Source organism: Dromiciops gliroides, chromosome 5 (genome assembly GCF_019393635.1).
Source record: "Dromiciops gliroides isolate mDroGli1 chromosome 5, mDroGli1.pri, whole genome shotgun sequence".
NCBI lineage: Eukaryota > Metazoa > Chordata > Mammalia > Microbiotheria > Microbiotheriidae > Dromiciops > Dromiciops gliroides.
Genome location: NC_057865.1, coordinates 57,313,435 through 57,334,486, shown reverse-complemented (window position 1 = coordinate 57,334,486; position 21,052 = coordinate 57,313,435). Strand labels below are relative to the sequence as shown.

Genomic DNA, 21,052 nt, shown 5'->3' with positions numbered 1-21,052 from the left:
GAGAGGAAAGGGAGGGAGGGAGAAAAATTTGGAACTCTAAATCTTATGAAAATGAATGTTGAAAACTACCCTTACATGGAAATGGAAAATAAAATAAATGTTTGTTGCTAAAAAAACCAAAAACAATAAAAACAAAAAATAGTTAATTGTTCAGAAATATCTCATTAATCACCTACTATATGCCAGGCACTGTGCTAAGAGCTTTATAAATTGGATCTCATTTGATTCTCACAATAACCCTGGGAGATTGGTACTATCATTATCCCTATTTTACAGGTGAAGAAACAGAGGCAAATAGTGGTTAAGTTACTAACTAAGGTCACATAACTAGTAAATTTCTAAGGCTGATTTTAACCTACTTCTTACTGATTCCAGATCCAATGCTCTATTCACTATACCATCTACCTATGACAGCAAGTCAGAAGTATAATACCTAGCATTTAATGTGAGCTTTACAAATACTATCTTATTTGAACACAACAATGCAGGGAGCTCAGCTTTTGTCATTACCAGTATTTTGCAACTGAAGAAGCTGAGGCAATTACAAGTTATGTAACTTGCCAGAGGAAGTCATCAATATGAACAGAAAAGTGGACACTTTGGCTCTGGTATGTATAGACCCTCCAATACTCAATGAAGTGTCAGGACTGGTTGGAATTAATTTTAGTCTTCAAAATTACAGCAGGATATTGAAAGAGACAAGTCGTAGCCCACTATCTGCATACTTTGACCATCCGTGAAGACTGTGTAGAGGCTTACAAAAGAATATAGACAAGAGGTTCCAGTGAATGCAGGAGCCCAACCTGTTCACTTTCCATGGGGTATCCTGAGGCATTTTACCTTGGGGACTCCCTAATACAACAAGAATGGAAGGATAGGTTGAGACTAAAACTCAAGAAGAGGAATGGTATATTTTCATTACATGAGTGAAATGTGGTAAATTCAACCCACAAAATGCAGCTCACAGATTCCTGACCATTCAGAAAAAGATCTTAGAGGATTCCACTGTCTATGATGGAAGATCATAGAAAATGTCTCAAAGAAATTAGAGTTTATGGTATGACAAAATCTTATAGCCCTTATGCATCATCCATAGTGGCAAGGCCAAAGAAAATGGAAAGAAGCATGTATATTGTGCCACAGGTGCAAGATGTCCCGGATTGTCTATGAGGCAACCAGTAATTTTTATTCTTGAACCTGTATAATGGATACTACCCGATTCCTATATCTGAGGAAGATGAGAAAGGACTATTTTTATATGTCCAGTTGGATTTTACCAGTCTGACTGAGAAACCTGTCTGTTAAAAAAAAAAATCGCCCCTGAAATGGAAGGAGCCCTCTGAGGACTATTCACCGCAACCACCTATTGCACATAGGAGTTCATTAAACACTCAAATAACCAGGTAGAGAAAACTTAATGAACAACCTAGGCAAAGGCTGAAGAAAAGAGACTGTCCACCAGTTGTACAAAGACATTCTGACCCAGATGTGGGCACTGAAAATGATGCATCAGGGGTGGCTAGGTGGCACAGTGGATAAAGCACTCACCCTGGATTCAGAAGGACTTGAGTTCAAATCCGGCCTCAAACACTTGACACTTACTAGCCATGTGACCCTGGGCAAGTCACTTAACCCTCATTGCCTCACTTAAAAAAAAAAAAAAGAAAATGATACATCTGTGAAGGAAGTAAGAAGTTGTATTACTACCGGGCAAGGGAACTAAACCCAGAGGTAACACTTCTCATACTCAAAACTTCAATAGAGACTCAAAGGTTACATATTTAATCCTCAGAGCTTAAACATACTAATAATCAACATAATATAGCTGCCAACACAAGTGTAAAAGTTTATAACGATTCTAATGGCCAGCCCATATTAATTACTAGCTCCAGTACAGGGGCAAAAGGATCCATCAGTGAGTGACAGAACAAGGCTTATTCATACCAGTCACCAGGCTAAGTTATGATGTTACAGGCAAACCTGAAAATACTTGCAGATACACATGTATTTGGGCAATGATACTAGATACCACCCAGGTGAACATCACCATCCTGGATGTAATTGTGTATTGTGTCCTGCTATATATGCAAATTACTGCATGTTTGAGTTTCCTTGTTTTTGTTTTTGTTTTTGCTACAATATTAACTTGACCATATGTCATATTATAGACAATTGTTTATATGCAGGTACCTAGCTTTGGCTTGTTAGTCGTGCTTACTGATCTTAATTGGCAAATATGTATTGTATATGAGTAGACTTTTGAAATGTATTAGTCATGCTGTTACTTCTAGATGATGCTTTCTATAGTTCCATGTCCACTGCAAGTGTTGTTGGTGTACATTTGTTTAATTTAAGTTTCAATGATACTGAAGGCTGGATACATGGGATGCTAGGAAAATCATTCTTTTCTTTTAAAACACCGATGCTTATGTTTACAGGTACAGATTTTTGAATATGTCAAAGCTGATCTTTGCAAGGTATTGCAGAGTGATTTAGGAGGGAGGGAATGGAACTCCAGTCCCAAAGCCCATTAGACTGGAACTCCTTCATAACTACTGGAGATCTATTTCCTTGACTTCATGAGGGGCGAGGTACAGTTGGAAAAAGTGAGATAGAGTAGAGACTTTCAGTTTTCTTCAAGTCACTGAGTCTCTGAACTTTAGTCACTTTTGACTTCCAGTTTCAAGAGAGAAGATGGAAGATGCCAATTCTACTTCAGGTTGCTAAAGGAAAAGGTTCTGGGTAGAATCTGACATGAGAGGAGATGGTAGTTTCTAATCCCTAGATTACCATACTAGAGACTTTGGAGAACTTTCCCTTGGTTGAGATCTGGCACTTGCTCTCCAGTGAGGTCAGTAACTGACTCCTCATGGAAAAGCTCCTTCACCCTGTATTCTCTGGTATGTATCTTCCTATGTATACGTTCTCTGCTTTTTGTTTGCTATAGTATTGAATGAATGGGTTTCTTTGATTTTAAAAAAAAGAATCACTCAGCCTTTGCTTAAAGATCATAAGTCAGAGAGAATTTGCTACCTCTGAAACACCCAGGAATGGAGACTATTTTAAGATAAGAGGTAATGAGCACATAAACTATAGGTAGTTGCTGGGTTCCAAAAGGCAGATATGAGGTTTTATGGAAATTAAAAAGGAATAAAATAAGGAAACCTGAACACAGTCACTAGTTTAACAGTAAAGAGAAACACAGAACAAATCCAGGATTAAAAATCACAATTCCCAACTCTGTCCACCTCGCCTCGCCTCACCTTGTCTCCCCTCCGCTTGCCTCCCCTGCCCTTCCCTGCCCTTCCCTTCCCTTCCCTTCTACATTGGAGACTTAAGTTGACTGATGCTGACTGAAGTGAGCTGAACCAGGAGAACATTGTACACAGTAACACAACACTGTGTAATGATCAACTGTGATAGACATATCTTCTCAGCAATATGATGATACAAGACAATTCCAAAGGACTCATGATGGAAAATGGTCTCCACATCCAGAAAAAAGAACTGTGGGAAATGAATGCAGATAGAACCATCCAATTTCTACTTTTTTGGTTTTTTTTTATGTTTTCGTTTTTGTTCTGATTCTTCACTTACAACATGACTAATGCAGAAATGTGTTTAATGTAATTGTGCATATATAATTTATATCAGATTTCTTTCTGTCTTAGGAAGGGGGGAGGAAGGGAGGAGGGAGATAAATTTGAAAGGTGAAAATGTTATAAAAACAAATGTTGAAAACTATCTTTACATGTAACTGGAAAAAAAATTATATTAAGATTGGGGGTTGAATATAGACCGGCATGAAAACTGAAAAAAAAAATTATAATAATATCTGTTCAAGTTGCCAAGAACACTTGGAGATTCGATTAATAGCCACAAGAGTAATAGACTCAGAATGAAGTTAACAGAGAAAAATTTGAGATTCAGTTATGACGTCAGATTTTGTTATGTGATGTTCTACTTTGAAATTCCATTTGCTTCTAACAACTAAAACTGAAGTCACACCCTTCTCTCTAGAGACAATCCTCTTTCGAACAACTGACCCATGAATTCTGCGTTTCTTGTTCTAGAAATCATCTGAAGTTGATAAATTCTGGTTTTCTGTGACTTATTCAGTATGGCTGGGGGTGTCTTGTGGGGGAAATGAAGGAGAAAAATACAACTGAAATTTGATCCTAAGCAGAACCCTCTGAAACAGCACTCCTTATAAAAATGCAGATATTGAAATATCACTGAAAGCCCAAACCACATTTTTGAATGGCCTCATTGCAAAGGCATTTGGAGGAGGACCACAGTTTTTAAAACCAACATTCAGGTTCAATGGCTCAGTTACAAAAGCTTATCCCCAAACCACCCTATGACCATAAAGAAAGGGTCCTTAACCTGGGGTCCATGAAATTAAAAATACATGTTGATAAATGCATTTCAATATAATTGGTTTCCTTTGTAATCCTTAGTCTTTCATTTTGTGCATTTAAAAACAATCTAGCTTTCACCTGACTGCCAAAGGGATTATATACATATACACACATGTAGATATATGCATACATATATACACATGTGTATATCCATATATGCACACTATATATACATTTGTATATGCATACATGGGTGAATATATACATATACACACATGGATATATATCCATGCATGTGGATGGATATATGTAAATGTGTGTATGTGTGTATATACATAGTTAGGAATGTTTGTCATGCTCTAGTATGTTACTAAGATTACTAAGATTAGATTGGTTGATTTGATTTTCAGAGGCCAATATTTGAATAAAGGAATAATAATGAACTTATATTAAATTACAAATTAACGTAAATTACAAATATGAATTTAGGGCTTTGCCTTTGTACCTGAGAAGCCAAACCCAAAAGTAAATATGATTTACTTAGAGTATTACAGATTATTTTATTATATAATTTGAATCAGACATTCTATTTGGCCAAGAAAGTTTGAACAGATCAAATGTCTATGTGTAAATACTACCCATTCTTACCCAGCTTCCTACTTTCATTCTACTGATAATCATTTTACTGATAAAAACTTAATAAATTCCAATTGTTCAAATTAAATGTGTTACACTGAACAGTCCTTAACTAAAATGTTTTCAAAAGAGGAATACCATGTCCAAATGTTAGAATTGGTGAGAAATTCAATTCTGAAAGTGAGAAAGGGGATTACTTGTAAAAAGTAGGGAATGGAAATAATATTATCCAGTAAATAAATATGTCCATCTAAGTTTGTACAAATATTGACATGGATCTGGACTTTCAGCAGATGACAGTTAAAACAATGTTTATAAATATATTTAATAAATATAAAATAGCAATGTAACAATCATTCTAGTGGAAATCATTGCCTTGGACTTACCTGTGCTACAATTGCTAAATGTGATGTCATCAATTGCTGCTCCTCCTCCCAGATCCCTTGCTCTGATGCCTTCAAATATAATTTCAAAATTTCTTAACTTTCCTAGAAGGACTTCTGCCTTCTTCCATTGATTGCCAGGTTTCTGTCCTTCTTCTGTCCACAGCTTTGAAAGTCCTTTCTCAGTCTGAAATTTAAAGTTTCCAAAATAAGTAAATTAATTATGGAAAGAGGAAAAAAAACACCCCTCTAAAGCCAATAACTTCCATACACTTATCTTTGAGGAGTATTGAGCCATGACTACATTGAGGATAACTGGAAATAGAGTTCTCATTGTGTGAATGTATGTCATCAGTGACCAACCTAGAATTAATTGGGTAAGAGAAGGAGCAGAAAATGTGATACCAGAGTTATATATGACTGAAAAAGATGTTGGCCTATTCATGGGATGACAGGGACAGATAATTGAAAGCCAAACTGTATGCTCTACTGGTCTCTACATGACATAAATTATACTATGGAGAGTCTCCAACATTTGTTTTAGAGTGTATTGGCTGTAACTGATTTATGATAAGGTGTGCTTAATAGACACACAAAATGAAGAGGCATGGATGTTGTGAAATCTATCAAAATGAAGAGTACTTGTATCAATGAGATCACAGATCTATTGAAGCACATTCCTTTCCTTAAAAGAATGAAATCAACCATCTCTCTTAGTTAGGTTATATATTTTCTTTGTTTATGTTGACTCTTTCAAGAGAAAATATGCTTGACCCTCCTTCAACAGTAATGAGTTACCAAAACTGGGAGATTTATATAATTAAATTCTGTAGATATTTCCCTTCAATAGTCCAATATTCAAATACCTAATCGGATAAATTATCTCAAAGATGTATTCATTCCCATGAGACAGAATACAACTCATCCATACTTGAGCATCCAATGAGACTCTTGCTTATATTTTTCCATGTTTGCTATAACAGATTAACTAACATCTTGGGGCAAGGGAAGGGGTCTTATGTGGTTTCTCCTGGTAATGCAAGGTATATCTATCAGTTTTCCTTTTCTTTTGTCACATGGGCATCTCTCTTCATATTCTGATTTTAATTAGGATATGGAATGCAAAACCAAAACATCACACTGTTGCCTTTACAGTTATGATAATGAGAGTATTCATTTTTGCTCATCTGAATCCAGTGGTGCTTTTAATTCCTAAAATTCATTGATTCAGATACAATTAGAGCAATACACAGCAACTTTTGCAGCACATATTGCTGACTGAAGGAAAAAAATCAAAAGAGAAGGCTCATTAAGGAAATTACTTTCAGGTCTACAATTTAATGAATATAAATCCAAGTCAAACTAGTAATACCATTTGTATTACAGCCCAACTGCAACATGAGGTCGAGGCTACTTATAATCAAAGGAGTAGAGATCTATCATCTCACGTAACTCATGAGTGATAGAGAAATGCAGCTTGTAATCCTCTTAAGGATAGGGGTTAAGTCTTTTTATTATACTGTGCCATTCAATTCCTAGGCCCTTATGAAAGCATATATGTGGCCAAATTCACAGCAGGAACATGAAAAAAATGAGAATCTTTAATCAGGAGATATTGTGAGGTAGTGAAACTGTTCAGATTTATTGTCAATTACACTTAGCATCTATCTATCTATCTATCTATCTATCTATCTATCTATCTATCTATCTATCTATCTATCTATCTATCTATCTAAAATATATAGTATAAGATTTAAAACATGCTTTATATACACTCTCACAATAATCCTATGTAGTAGGATCTATGGGTATTAATATATTAATTTTTTACAGAATATGGAACTGAGACTTAGAAAGGGAAAGTGACATACAAACAAATTTCAAAGGAGAAAGGACTTTGGACTCATTTATTCCAACCCTGTCATTGCTTATGAAGAAACTGAGGTGCAGAGACATTGTTATTTACTTTCAATTCATCTGGTAGTGTCTTAGGATTCAAATTCAAACACTATGACTTCCAAATCCATGCTTTTCCCCAATATACTATGCCAGGCTCACACAGTAAGAGTCAGAATCAGGAATTAAAACCAGGTTTCACTAGACTTCAAATGTAATGCAATTTTTTTTTGGTGAGGCAATTGGGGTTAAGTGACTTGCCTAGGGTCACACAGCTAGTAAGTGTTAAGTGTCTGAGGCTGGATTGAACTCAGGTCCTCCTGACTCCAGAGCCAGTGCTCTATCCACTGAGCCACCTAGCTGCCCCTGCATTTTTCACTATACTCTTGACCATGCTTAAGACATTGGTGTTGATGTGCAAAAGAAAAGAAAAATATGTATCATCATGTAAAGAACAGTAAAAAAAGGAAATGTTTACTGGAGCATCAACTCAAAAAAGGTGAAACAAAGCTCTACTGGATTTATAACCTGCCACTTTAAGTCACAAAACGAGAATATTTAAAGAATATAAGCCAATAAGTTATATCAGAAAGCTTAAGGAGGAAGGAGTCAAAGGAATTGTCTATTTCCCTATACTTCCTTATTCTACATCTTTCCTGGAGGCTGATTATGCCAATATAGGAGACTCCCTAACATGGCTAGCTGAGAAAGCAGTGTTATAAGAATAAGCGGTCCTCTCATCCTGGGCTGGTACAGTGGGGGGAAAAAGCCAAAGCAGTAGATTTCTGAATACAAGATTAAGAAACCATCTACTGTTGTTTATTATTATTATTATTATTATATTATTGGTGGGGTAATGAGGGTTAAGTGACTTGCCCAGGGTTGCATAGCCTAGTAAGTGTCAAGTGTCTGAAGCTAGATTTGAATGCAGGTCCTCCTGAATTCAGTCAGTGCTTTATCCAATCTACTGCTTTTTAGATATATCTGCCAACCTCCTTTCCAAAATAAGAAATATCCATATTTAGACACAGAATGTACTTGGCTTCAATAAGTAATAGCATTGATCTAGTCTCAGAGCTAAAGTGGGTGGAACAACTTAATTGAGTTTTAGGTACTCAGCTGGAAACAAAGAAAAAGAAATCTCTGTATCCAAGAAATTACCTGTATTAATTGCAGGCAAGCCCCGTGCCATCAAATTTCTTCAGTTGACTGACAGGTTTAGTTGTTAATTTTTTCATATTGTCAGCATATCATAATATTTTCCTCATATCGAAACTAGTTCCACTAACACAGCTCTGACCCATCTATGACTCAGTAGATACTAAATCCTACAGAAGAGCTTGAGGCATTGAGCAATTAAATGACTTGCCCAGTGTCACACAGCTAGTAACTATCAGTTGTTGGACCTGAATCCAGAAGTTCCTCACTCCAAGGCCAGCACTCTAACCACAACTTTAGGCTCCCTCTCATTGTGTTAATATGCATCCATGATGATAGCTAATTATCTGTGCTAACTGAAAGACAGAAGTACCTTTCAAAGGTGGCCTTCAGCTCCTTCATTAACATCTTATTGGTTTAGAAACAATAGAATAATTAGTTAAAATTAAAGTCATAAGCAGAGGAATTCTGTCTTATGCTCAGCAATATAAGTGATGTGTATATTGATGAAAATCAGTTCTAATTTGCATAACTCATTTATCTTAGCTATACTTCTGAAGATTTTCTATTAATCTGCCTGTTTCTTACATATCACTCCTTAAGTATACTGTGCCCAAAAGGATTTTTAAACAATATCATTAAGAAAGAAGGTGATACTTTTAATCTGTAAAATTTAGACCACTTCTTCAGTCTTTGAGTTTCTATGAAAATAGATTTTTTTTACATTTTGTTATTTCTTGCCTATATTATGTAGTAAGAATATAAAGGTAAAGGAGAATTCTCTGAATAACTAAATATTACTACATAATAGAGAATGCCAACTGAACTCAAATTCCCAAATGGATCTTCAATTTCATCAATTCAAAGTCCCACCAGTGATGCAATCCACAATCTATACATTATCAACTGATCTGATTCTTGAGAATTTTCCCAAATAATACCATCACAAGATCCAATATGCTAGAGGACTTCCTCACATCTCTTCCAACATACATGAGGGTACTTCTTGGACATTCTTGTCATCCATCTGTATCTCTCATTCCCATTACTTGACCAACCGATCTCTTTCTATCACAAAATCTTTTTTTGGCACTCCTTATTCTTGTTCTCTTTCAGAGTTCCTCATTAGTTATATATTGTAGCGTGCCAACTGGCATCATGAATCTTCCCATTGCCTACTATAGAATGTTCATCGTTAACTCTTTGGGGGGAAATAATGAATGTCCTAGGTCTCATTGCCTTACACAAACTGGTATAATATTCAGAATGAAAAATATGGTCCTATGGGAAAGAGAAGAACTCTGACTCATGATTGATTGGAAAGATGTAAGACAGTGAAATTCTGGGGTACTACCTCATACATATTGGATTAGATAATAGGAAAGCATAGGAAAATGACAAATGTCATAGGGGATATGGGGGAAATGAAACCTTAATGTTGATGGAGTTGTGAACTGATTCAAACATTCTGTTAGAACAATTTGGAACTATAGTTCTTTGCTGTTATGGAAGTATAGGATCAGATTTGCATATATATGCATAAAATCCTGCCCCCATTACACATACCAGATACTTCTCACCACTGAAAACAAAACAAAAACAAGGTATTAGTTAGCTTTTATAATTAGAACTATTCATTCATCAATCCCAGCATTGTAGAGCCAAGATGCTCAATGGCAGGCAATCAACAGGTATCTTTCTCCATTTTGCTTTTCACCACTCCATTGAATTCAATATTGATTAATTAACATCCAGGTCTTACTTCTCAGCTTTATGCATTCAATCACTGGCTTCTTAAGCAAAATAAATAGTATAATGGCTGTTAGAGAAGATAACTTTGAGTGTAAGAGTTGCCTTTTGCTTTTCCTTGTTTCCCTGGCACTTAGCATAGTCCCTGGCTTATTAACTGAATGAGGAACACTTTGCTCACCTTAGTCCAATTTTCCAGTGAGAAATGTATTTGAGCCTTTATTTTAAAAGTCTGTGGAAATTAACTTTGCAACAGCTTGTATGGTTTCCCAAAAAATGAAGTGTGAATTATGCTGGTGACATGTCAAATATATCCAGTACTATGAGAGGTACCCAGAGTTATCTGAATATTTTCAATGTTTCTGCACAATACCTATCATAGACTCCAGCACACAGCATACATCCATTCATACATGTTGAAGGAAGAGACTTCTCCTTCTAGTATCAAGAAATTTACTGTGCATACTTCATGGTAAAAGAGGAAAAACTAATGATGAATTTGCATTCAGGATTTGAGTTCAAATTTTACCTCTGACACTCTCTGTGAGACCTTAGACAAGACATTAATATTCTTTAGCCCTGGTTGTTTGTTGAATAAGGAGATTGGACTAGATAACCAATTTTGTGACTCTCAGATCTAAATCTATGATGCAATGTCAATTTTACTATCTACACTGGCTAGAAGTATTATTCATTATTAGTTTTGCTCCACCAATCTGTTTACAAAAGAGATGCATAAAAGAAAAATCAAGGAGTGACCCAGTATTTGAGTTTGGTTTCTGGGAGGGTCATTAGGCAGAGTATGTTCTGTAGAAGACTTGGCTCTGATCTTCCCTGACAGAGCAGACTAAAAAAAAAAAATAACCATATTGGCAGAATTGGCTGTGGAGGGATAAGGAGGGTGGGGAAAAATGATTTCATAGCACTTCATGTTCCCTACTAACATTGCTTCAAATTATGAGGCACAGCTTCACTCATAGCTCAAAATAGGTAGTAATTAACTGATGAAAGGCATTTACTAAATGCTTACTATGTGCCAGAAACTGTGCTAAGCACTGAGAACAAAAATACAAGTAAACAAGTTCATCCTTGACCTCAAGAAGTTTATATCCTAAAATGGGAATATAAAACATAAAAAGGTGGCCTAGTTTGGAAAATCCCAGGAAGTGAAGTGGGAAGCCTATTTTCCAGCAAGATAGTAAGAATGTTCTCCCTTTATAGCTCAAGGTTCAACGAAGTAGAATCCAAGCTCCAGTGGAAAAGGGTTGAGAAGAGTGGTGAAGCATGCAGCACCATTCTTTGAGAGTGGTTGAGAAGGGAGATTAAATTTGGAGGAGAGGAATGTTGGATAACTTCTTTTTGAAACATGATTTTTATATAAAATACTTGGGGAGTCTATCAGACAAAACAAACCCATGAAACTATATGAACACAACTTTTAAAACACTTTTCCCACAAATTAAGTCGTATCTAAATAATTGGAAAAATATTAATTACTCATGGGTAGGTCAAGTCAATAAAAATGGCAAATCCGACATAAATTAACCTATTTCTTTAGTGCCATACCAATCAAAACTATTGAAAAGTTACTTTATAGATCTTGAAAAAATAATACAAATTCATCTGAAAGGGCAAAAGTTCAAGGATATCTAGGGAATCAATGAAAAATAAAAAGTAGGTGGTATAGCCATACCACATATCAAAATGTGTTATAAAATAGGAATTATCAAACACTCTGGTACTGGCTAAGAAACAGAGTGGTGGATCAGTGGAACAGAATAATTATGAATGACACAATAGTAAATGACCATAGTAATCTAGTATATGATAGACCCAAAGATCCAAGTTTTTGGAATACAAACCCAGTATTTGACAAAAACTGATATGAAAAATAGAAAAAAGTATGTACTGGGGGGCAGCTAGATGGTGCAGTGGTTAGAGCACCAGCCCTGGATTCAGGAGTACCTGAGTTCAAATCCGGCCTCAGACACTTGACACTTACTAGCTTGTGTGACTGTTGGCAAGTCACTTAACCCCCATTGCCTTAAAAAAAAAAGTATGTACTAGGAAAATAGTATGTACTAACTAGGTACAGACCAACATCTCACACCATATACTAAAATAAGGTCAAAATGGGTACATGATTTATACATAAAGGATGATACCATAAGCAAACTAAGAGAGTATGGAATGTTTATCTCTCAGATTTATGGACAGGTAAAGAAGTTAGGACCAAAGACGTTATGGAAAGCATTACAAAATGTAAAATAGACTAAATTTGATTGTTATAAAATGTAAAAAGTTTTACACAAAAAAACCCAATGCAACCAAACTTATCAGGAAAGCAGAAAACTAGGAAAGAATTTCTAACAAGTATCTATGATTAAGAAATTATTTTTTAAACTATATAAAGAACTGTGTCAAATTATAAAAATACAAGTCATTCTGCAATCGATAACTGGTTCAAAAGGATATGAACAAGCAGTTTTCAGACAAAGAAATCAAAGCTATCTATGTAGATCATAGAAATGCAAATTAAAAACAATTATGAGGTATCACCTCACACCTATTAGAGTGGCAAATATAACCAAAAAAAGGAAAATATTTAATGTTGGAGGGAATGTGGAAAAACTGAGACACTAAACCACAGTTGTGTGCATGCCCTTTGAATCCAGCAATGCTACTGCTAGGTTTATATCCCAAAGACATCTACAAAAAGAGAAAAAAGACCTATTTGCACAAAAATATTTGCAGCAGCTCTTTTTGTGGTGGCTAAGAATTGGAAATCAAAGAAATGCTCATCTCAATCCATCCTCAGACACTTGACAATTACTACCTGTGTGACCCTGGGCAAGTCACTTAAACCTCATTGCCCTGCAAAAATAAAAAATAAATAAATAAATAAAAGCAACCCCCCCAAAAAAAAAGCAAAAAAAGGGGGGACAGCTAGGTGGGTGGCACAGTGGATAAAGCATGGGCCCTGGATTCAGGAGGACTGGAGTTGAAATCCAGCCTCAGACACTTGACCCTTACTAGCTGTGTTACCCAGGGCAAGTCACTTAACCTTCATTGTCTCACAAAAACAAAACAAAACAAAAACAAACCCTCAAAAACAAAACAAAACAAAAAAAACAAAAAAGCAAAGAAATGCCCATCAATTGGGTAACAGCTAAAAAAGATGTGGTATATAATGGTGATGGAATATTATTTTGCTGTAAGAAATAACAGGACAATTTCAGAAAGGCTTGGAAAAATTATATGAACTGATGTATAGTGAAATGAGCAGAACAAAGAGAACATTGTACACAGAGACAGCAATAGTGTTTGATGAAGAACTGTAAATAATATAACAATTTTCAGCAATACAATGTTCTAAAATAATCCCCAAGAACTAATGATGAAGCATATTATACATCTCATAAGAAAGAACTTATATTGATTGAACACAAATTATTACTTTCTTTCCTTTTTTATTTGAGTATTTTTATATAAAATGACTAATGTGGTAAATTTTTGCATAATTGCCCATATACAACTTATATCTGATTGCTTACCACCTCAGGGAGGAGTGAGGGAAGGGAAGGAAGTAAGGATAAAGTTTAGAAGTCAAAACTTCAAATAAAAATGCTTATTAAAAAAGAAAATTATTTTTATTGAGATAAAACCTGTTACAACAACAAATGTTTATTAAGCATATCCTTCTGTCAATCAGTCATTAGACTGATTTGTAATATTACTGTTTACTTCAAAGAAATTTATTTTATTTTATCCCTCCTTCCTTCCCATCCCTTCCCCGTCCCTGGGGTCATAAGCAATCAGATATGGGTTATTTGTGTATGACTATGTGAAACATTAATATATGTCATTTTGTACAAGAAAACTTGAAAAAGAAAAAAATGAAAGAAATTGAAAAATAACATGCTTCAGTCTGTGTTCTATCAATATCAGTTATTTCTCTGGAGATGAATAGTATGTTTCATCAATAGTCTTTTGTGATTGTCTTGGATCATTGTATATTGTTGAGAATAATTAAGTCATTCAAAGTTCTTCATCAAACAATATTGCTGTCTCTGTGCACTATGTTCTTTTTTTCTGCTCACTTCACTAGACATCAGTTCATACAAGTCTTTCCACGACTTTCTGAAATCATTTTGTCATTTCTCATAGCATAATAATATTCCATCACCATCATATACCACAGTTTGCTTAGCCATTTCCCAATTGATGGAATCCCTTGATTTCCTATTCTTAGCCACCACAAAAAAAGCTGATATAAATATATTTGTACAAATAGGTTTTTTTCCCTTTGGGGGATGTCTTTGGGATATAAACCTAGCAGTGGTCTTGCTAGATCAAAGGATATGCACAGTTCTATAGCCCTTTGTGCATAGTTCCAAATTGCTCTCCATAATGGTTGGATCTTTTCACAACTCCACCAATAGTGGATTAGTGTCTCAACTTTCCACATCCCCTCCAACATCAACATTTATTGTTTTTGTTATATTTGTCACACAGAGAATTTATTGAGAGAAAATATTTTAGTTCAGACTTCAAAAAACCCTAGCTATGTGGCAGGAAGGGACATTAGAGCTTACCTAGACCACCATAACTTTACAGATAAGGAAACTGAGTTCCAGATTTGATGAGAAATTTGACCAAGGACACAGAGGTGGTAAACAGAAGAACTAGAATGGGAATTTAAGTCTTCCAACTCCAAAGAAATTCTTAGTATATTCTCCCACAAAGCTTCTCCATGTAACTTCTGGAGAGCATTTTAAAGAACTAGCTTATTCAAATTGCCACCCCCCCCCCAAAAAAAAAACCCTTCTAAAATAAAGTCATATGAATAATATATTTTGTAACAAATGGGTACCATATCTGAACAATGTACATATCACATGCTATTTCCAGCATGTTTTATGCTTTTAAGCAACCTCAAAAGTCCAACTTTAATGTTTTTTTTTTTTGTGGAATTAGGAAGCACTAGGTTTCTGGGTTTACTTTTAGAATATAAGCTATACTGAAATAGAAAGACTTAGATTATTTCACTAGAAAAGCTTTGGATACTGATCTATTCTTGATGATAGTTGAAATAGCCCTTACATTTAATTTAATTAGTGACATGTAATATCCTTCTGTTATGTCAATCACTGTATATTACTTATATGCTATAGTTTCTACCCATGTGTATCTAGTGGGTTCTCAAAACATGTTAATTAATGATATTATCTCTACCTCATTTTTCTACCTTGCATCTTTTAGGAATTCTGTGTTGCAACATGTCTTTCTGCATGTGCCCATAATAACTTATAAGACCATTTTAATATAAATTAATATTAAATCTAAAATATTACTATGAAATATGATTGGTTCTTATTCAATTATGATGTAAGGCCTTGAAGCACTTAGAATTTCTCAAACTTAGAAATACATTCCCAATATTCCATGTTTTAAAAAAGGTTTTTTTTTTTACTAGCTGTGTTAAACCTCATTGTCCCCCCAAAAAACAAGTTTTTTTTAAGAATCTGTTTTACCAACTGTTTAGCTCTTAAAAACTTTGAGAATTTTATCCAAAAAATCACAGATAATTTTATTTTAAAGATAAACAAGATCATCCCTTATGCAGGAAATACATTATAAATTTAAGCAAAGGAATGGACACATTAAAATGGTTTTGATTTATTTGGGAATTTGATCACATATTTAAAGAGTATCTACTTCCAGATCACACTTCAGGGGCAGAGAAGAAAACTTTCAGTCACAAGGGAATAGGGGGCCCTAGGAGCAGTATTTCTTGTGATCCCAAGGGAGCAGGGGCCCTTCCCAGATAAAAAACAAGAGCACAGACCAGGAGGGCAGTGTCCCAAAACTCTACTCAGTTCCTTTTAAAAACACTCGCATCATGGAGATGAATGGATATTTTCTTAATATGTATCTTTTTCAAAAGCAAAACAAGCATCTTTAAGAGGGATAAATTAGATGCCTTCCCAATAAAATCCAAGAAGCAAGGATGTCTATTATTACACTATTATTCAATATGATACTAGAAATGCTATCTATAGAACTAAGAAAGGAAAAGAAGTTGAAGGAATAAAAATAGGCTATGGAGAAACAAAACTATCATTCTTTGCAGGTGATATGATGGTAAACTTAAAGAACCTTAGTGAATCAACTAAAAAAATAGCTGAAATTACAACTCTAGCAAAGTTGCAAGACAAAAAAAAAATACACAAATCAGCATTGTGTCTATATACTACTAACAGAACCCAACAAGAAGAAATAAAACGAGAAATTCCATTTAAAACATATGTAGATATTGTGAAATATTTGGAAATCTACCTGCCAGACAAGCCCTGGATTACATGGACACAATTACAAAACATTTCACACAAATAAGACAAATCTAAACAAATAGAAAAATATTAATTGCTCATGAATAGGCTAAGTTGATATAATAAAAATTATAATTCTACTGTAAATTTATTTATCTAGTACCATACCAATCAAGCTACCAAAGAATTATCTTCTAGAGCTAGAAAAAATACAACAAAATTCATCTGGAAGAACAAAAGGTGAAGAATATCAAAGGAATCAATGAAAAAATATGAAAGAAGTCAGACTAGAATTTACAAATTTCAAACTTTATTACAAAATAGTAATCATGAAAACAATTAGGCATATAATATGCAGTAGTAAATTACCATAGTAATCTTCATTTTTGTTGTATAGTCATTTCAGGCATGTCTGGCTCTTTGTGACCCCATTTGAGTTTTCCTGGCAAGGGTGGTGAGTGGCTTGTCATTTCCTTCTCCAGCTCATTTTAGAGAAGAAGAAACTGAGGCAAATAGGGTTAAGTGACTTTCACAGAGTCAAAGATCCAAGGTTTAGGGAAAGAACTCACTGTTTGACAAAAATTTCTGGGAAAACCAGAAAGCCGTTGGACAGAAACTAGACATTGACCAACATCTTACATAGTATATCAAAATAAGGTCAAAAAGGGAATAAAACGATTTAGAAATAAAGGGTTATATCATAATCAAATTAGCAGAGGGTGGAAAAATTTACCTGTCAGATCTATGGATAAAGAAAGTTTATGACCAATTAAGAGATAGGGAGGTCATGGGAAAGCAAAAATTAGAAGGAAAACAGAAAACTGGGAAAATATTTTACAGCAAGTTTCTACAATAAAGGCCTCATTTTTCAAATATATAGGAAAAAAGCCAAATTTATTTAAAAAAATAGGCGCTATTTCCAATTGGTGAATGGTCAAGAGATATGAATAGGCTGTTTTGAGATGAAGAAAATCAAAGTTATTGATAATCAAAAACAAATGTTCTAAATCATTACTGATTAGAGAAACTCAATGTTAAAACAAATCTGTGGCCAGCACCTTATACATATGTAGACTAGATAACAAGACAGAGAAGAAAAATTACAAAATGCTGGAGGGAATGTGGAAAAACTGGGACACTAATCCACTAGTGTAGAGTTGTGAACTAGTTCAACCATTCTGGAGAACAATTTAGAACTATACCTAAGAGGCTATAAAATCCCATATGCCCTTTGACCCAGAAATACCACTACTAAATCTGTATCCCAAAGAGATTAGAGAAAAGATTTATAGCAGTTCTTTTTGTGATAGCAAATAATTGGAAATTTGAGAGACACCTGTCAATTGGGGGATGACTAAACAAATTGTGGTATATAATTATTATGGAATACCATTAGGATATATGACATGTTGAGCATAATAGTTTCAGAAGACTCTAGAAAGACTTCTATTAACTGATACAAAGTGAAGTGAGAAGAACCAGGAGAACTCTCTATTCAATGGCAGCAATATTGTAAGGATGATCAATTGTGAAAGACAGTTATTCTTATCAATACAATGATTAAGGACAGTTCCAGAGCATAATTTTTCACTTTATTTTTTCTTATTTTTATAGGAATGTGTTTCCTTTTGCAACATGACTAATATGGAAATAGAGTTTGCACGACTTCACCTATATAATCTATATCATATTGCCTGCTTTCCTTTAAGTAGTAGGTGAGTGGCAAGAGGGAGGGAGAGAATTTGGAATTTAAAAAAAAAGTAAATGGGGGGTAGCTAGGTAGTAAAGTGGATAAAGCACCAGCCCTGGATTCAGGGAGGACCCTGAGTTCAAATGCGGCCTTAGATACTACTGACACTTACCAGCCTGTGTCACCCAGGTCAAGTCATTTAACACTCATTGCCCCACAATAAATAAATAGATAGATACATAGATAAATAAATAAATAAAATAAATAAATTAAGATAAAAGTTTTTTTAAAAAAAATGTAATTGGCAAATAGTTAAAGTAAATATATACATGTATAAATATATATATATATATATTATATGTACATATATAGAAACAGTGGATATCAGGAAATTAGAATCTTGACTTTAAAATAACTATAATTTTCTTAATGCTGTTAGTATAGTTCATATTTGAATTTTCAAATATTTCCAAAAGTTCTTTCATTACACATTCACTTGGTTGCTTGAAATTCTAAGAATCTTCAATTCTGCCAAGACTTTTTGAAGTTCTTGCTTATACTGATGCAATTTTCAAAAATATAATTAAAAGGAACTAAATTGAGAAGACTCCTACATATAGAATAACTACATGATGCACAGTATGATTTCTTAAGCAGCTTCTGGTAATGAGCTACTATGCTTAGAATTAACTTGGAAGTCAAAATTATTTTATGTTTATAGGAATATTTTTGGTATTTAGGGAATATTTTCTCAAAATGGTTCTTTTTTTTTCCCATTGAGCGAGTTTACTGTTTAATCTCCTCCATTTTATTATCCCCAGCTTAAATGAAAAAGAAGCTAAAAAGATAATATTCACCCATGCCCTTTCCAAAACACACACACACACACACACACACACACACACACACACACACCACCACCACCACCACCACCACCACCATCATCAATCCCATCCACCTGTATATGCATAGTATGTATATAATGCATATGTAAAGAAGAGAGGGGGAGGGAGATGTTTTAGTAGGTTTATCATGATTTTCAACCTACTTGTAAACTTTAGATAATCTATAAAATATCAAGGCCCCTCTTTTTTTCACTGATTTTGTTACTTATGTCTTGAGTAAATTTAATAAAGGTAGATTAAGGTACAGACTCCAAGTGAGATTAGTTTATTAACAAGGATGTTTATAAATTTTAACAAAGTGGGTCAGGCTGGCAAACTCAGTAAAGTCAGTGATTCCCAGTGAGAAAGAGGGGACACTCATTACTGACAAACACAAATGAAGGTTTTTTGTTAGTCATGAAACATTATGATTGACTATACTAAGAAGGGTTGGCTGGCATTTAGAAGAGGTTAATCACAACACTCTCTGAAACTTAAGGAATACTACTTGTTTTATGGGACCTATCTGAATCTTGTAATCACTGCTAGGTGACTGAAACTTCTGTTCTTTCTCTCTCCTTGGAAGAGATTTCATAAGGACAGACAACAACAGACATCTTTTACAGATAGTACTCTTACTTCTTTTTTTTTAGCCTTTTCACTTAACTTTGGTTTTGGGGTTTTTTTGCTTTTGTTTTTGTTTTGTTTTTGCAGAGCAATGAGGGTTAAGTGACTTGCCCAGGGTCACACAGCCAGTAAGTGTCAAGTGCCTTAAGGTGAATTTGAACTCAGGTCCTCCTGAATCCAGGGCCTGTGCTTTATCCACTGCGCCACCTAGCTGCCCCCTACTTAACTTTTGGGGCTTAAAGGTATCAAAGAGATATCCTGGAAGTTTCCCAGGAGCTACCTCTATGAGAGAGAACTTTTCTTTATAACTTTAACCCAGAAGAAAAACTGAATTTCTATGTCTGTGAGCTCAACTCACAGACATAGAAATATGTTTTTATGGCTTCAGGTAGATGGAGACTCAATTATTAAAGTCAATACAACATAAATTCAATTACATTGTAGAATCGACAAAGTAGAAATCAAGACAGTAGAAAATTGAGGTAACATTACTTTTTTATCCTTTCACTTAGGATCAAAGATTTAGAGCTGGAAGTGATTGCACAAATCATCTAGTCCAATAAACTGGGATCCAGAAAAGTTAAATGAAATTTCCACTTTGACATTAAGCACTAGGGGCAGACTTTCACTATATCAAGCCACCTTCCTTTTGCGGTTTACATTAATAAGCATTAAAAAAAACACACACCACTTACCAAGTGATGTGTTTGTTCATCTATGAAAGCTTAAACTAATCACAGGGGTACACCTAGAGCCACAGTGAAAAAATAACAATTTTCAATAAAGAAGGAAAAAAGCAAAAATGGCTTACCACTTTGGGAACTGACTCACATCCTAAGTAGGATCATCGAGTCTCTACATGTCCATTGGTCTGCTTGAAAATCATAACTGATATATTTTTTTTTCTAAAGGTCCTACTATTTTCTCTATGCAGCATCTTAGTGACCTTACTTAGCATCACAAACTAGGACACTGCAGTTGAATTTCCCATCTAGGGATTGTTGTCTGACAGCCTCTGTCTTCCAACGGCATTTGGTAACATTCTAAGAATGTTACTCCTGAATGAGGGAGAAAAATTAGATGGTTGACCATAGAAGAAGAATTTTTTAATGGAATTGAAGATACCTTAGGAAGCAGTTGACAGAAAGAATAATGAGAGCAGGCAGCAAGGTCACGAAGAAGATGTCAGTTATGAGTGAATGTTTTCTGTCCCTTGGCACACTGTCATTCATAAGAGTTGATAACAATTCAATACAAACAACTCAACAGCATTTTATGACAAAATTATTGGCGATAACTCAGCTCATCTGTTTTCTCATGGGGCTGGGAGCAATAA

At 34.7% G+C, this 21,052-nt stretch overlaps 1 protein-coding gene across 1 annotated transcript in view; it reads right to left on the bottom strand.

Moving 5' to 3' along the window:
• The window catches only part of MALRD1 (MAM and LDL receptor class A domain containing 1), a 910,872-nt gene that overhangs the window by 309,144 nt on the left and 580,676 nt on the right, over window positions 1-21,052 (bottom strand). The window contains 1 exon segment of the mRNA XM_043967510.1: window positions 5,384-5,567. Coding sequence (XP_043823445.1) covers window positions 5,384-5,567 — 184 coding nt within the window.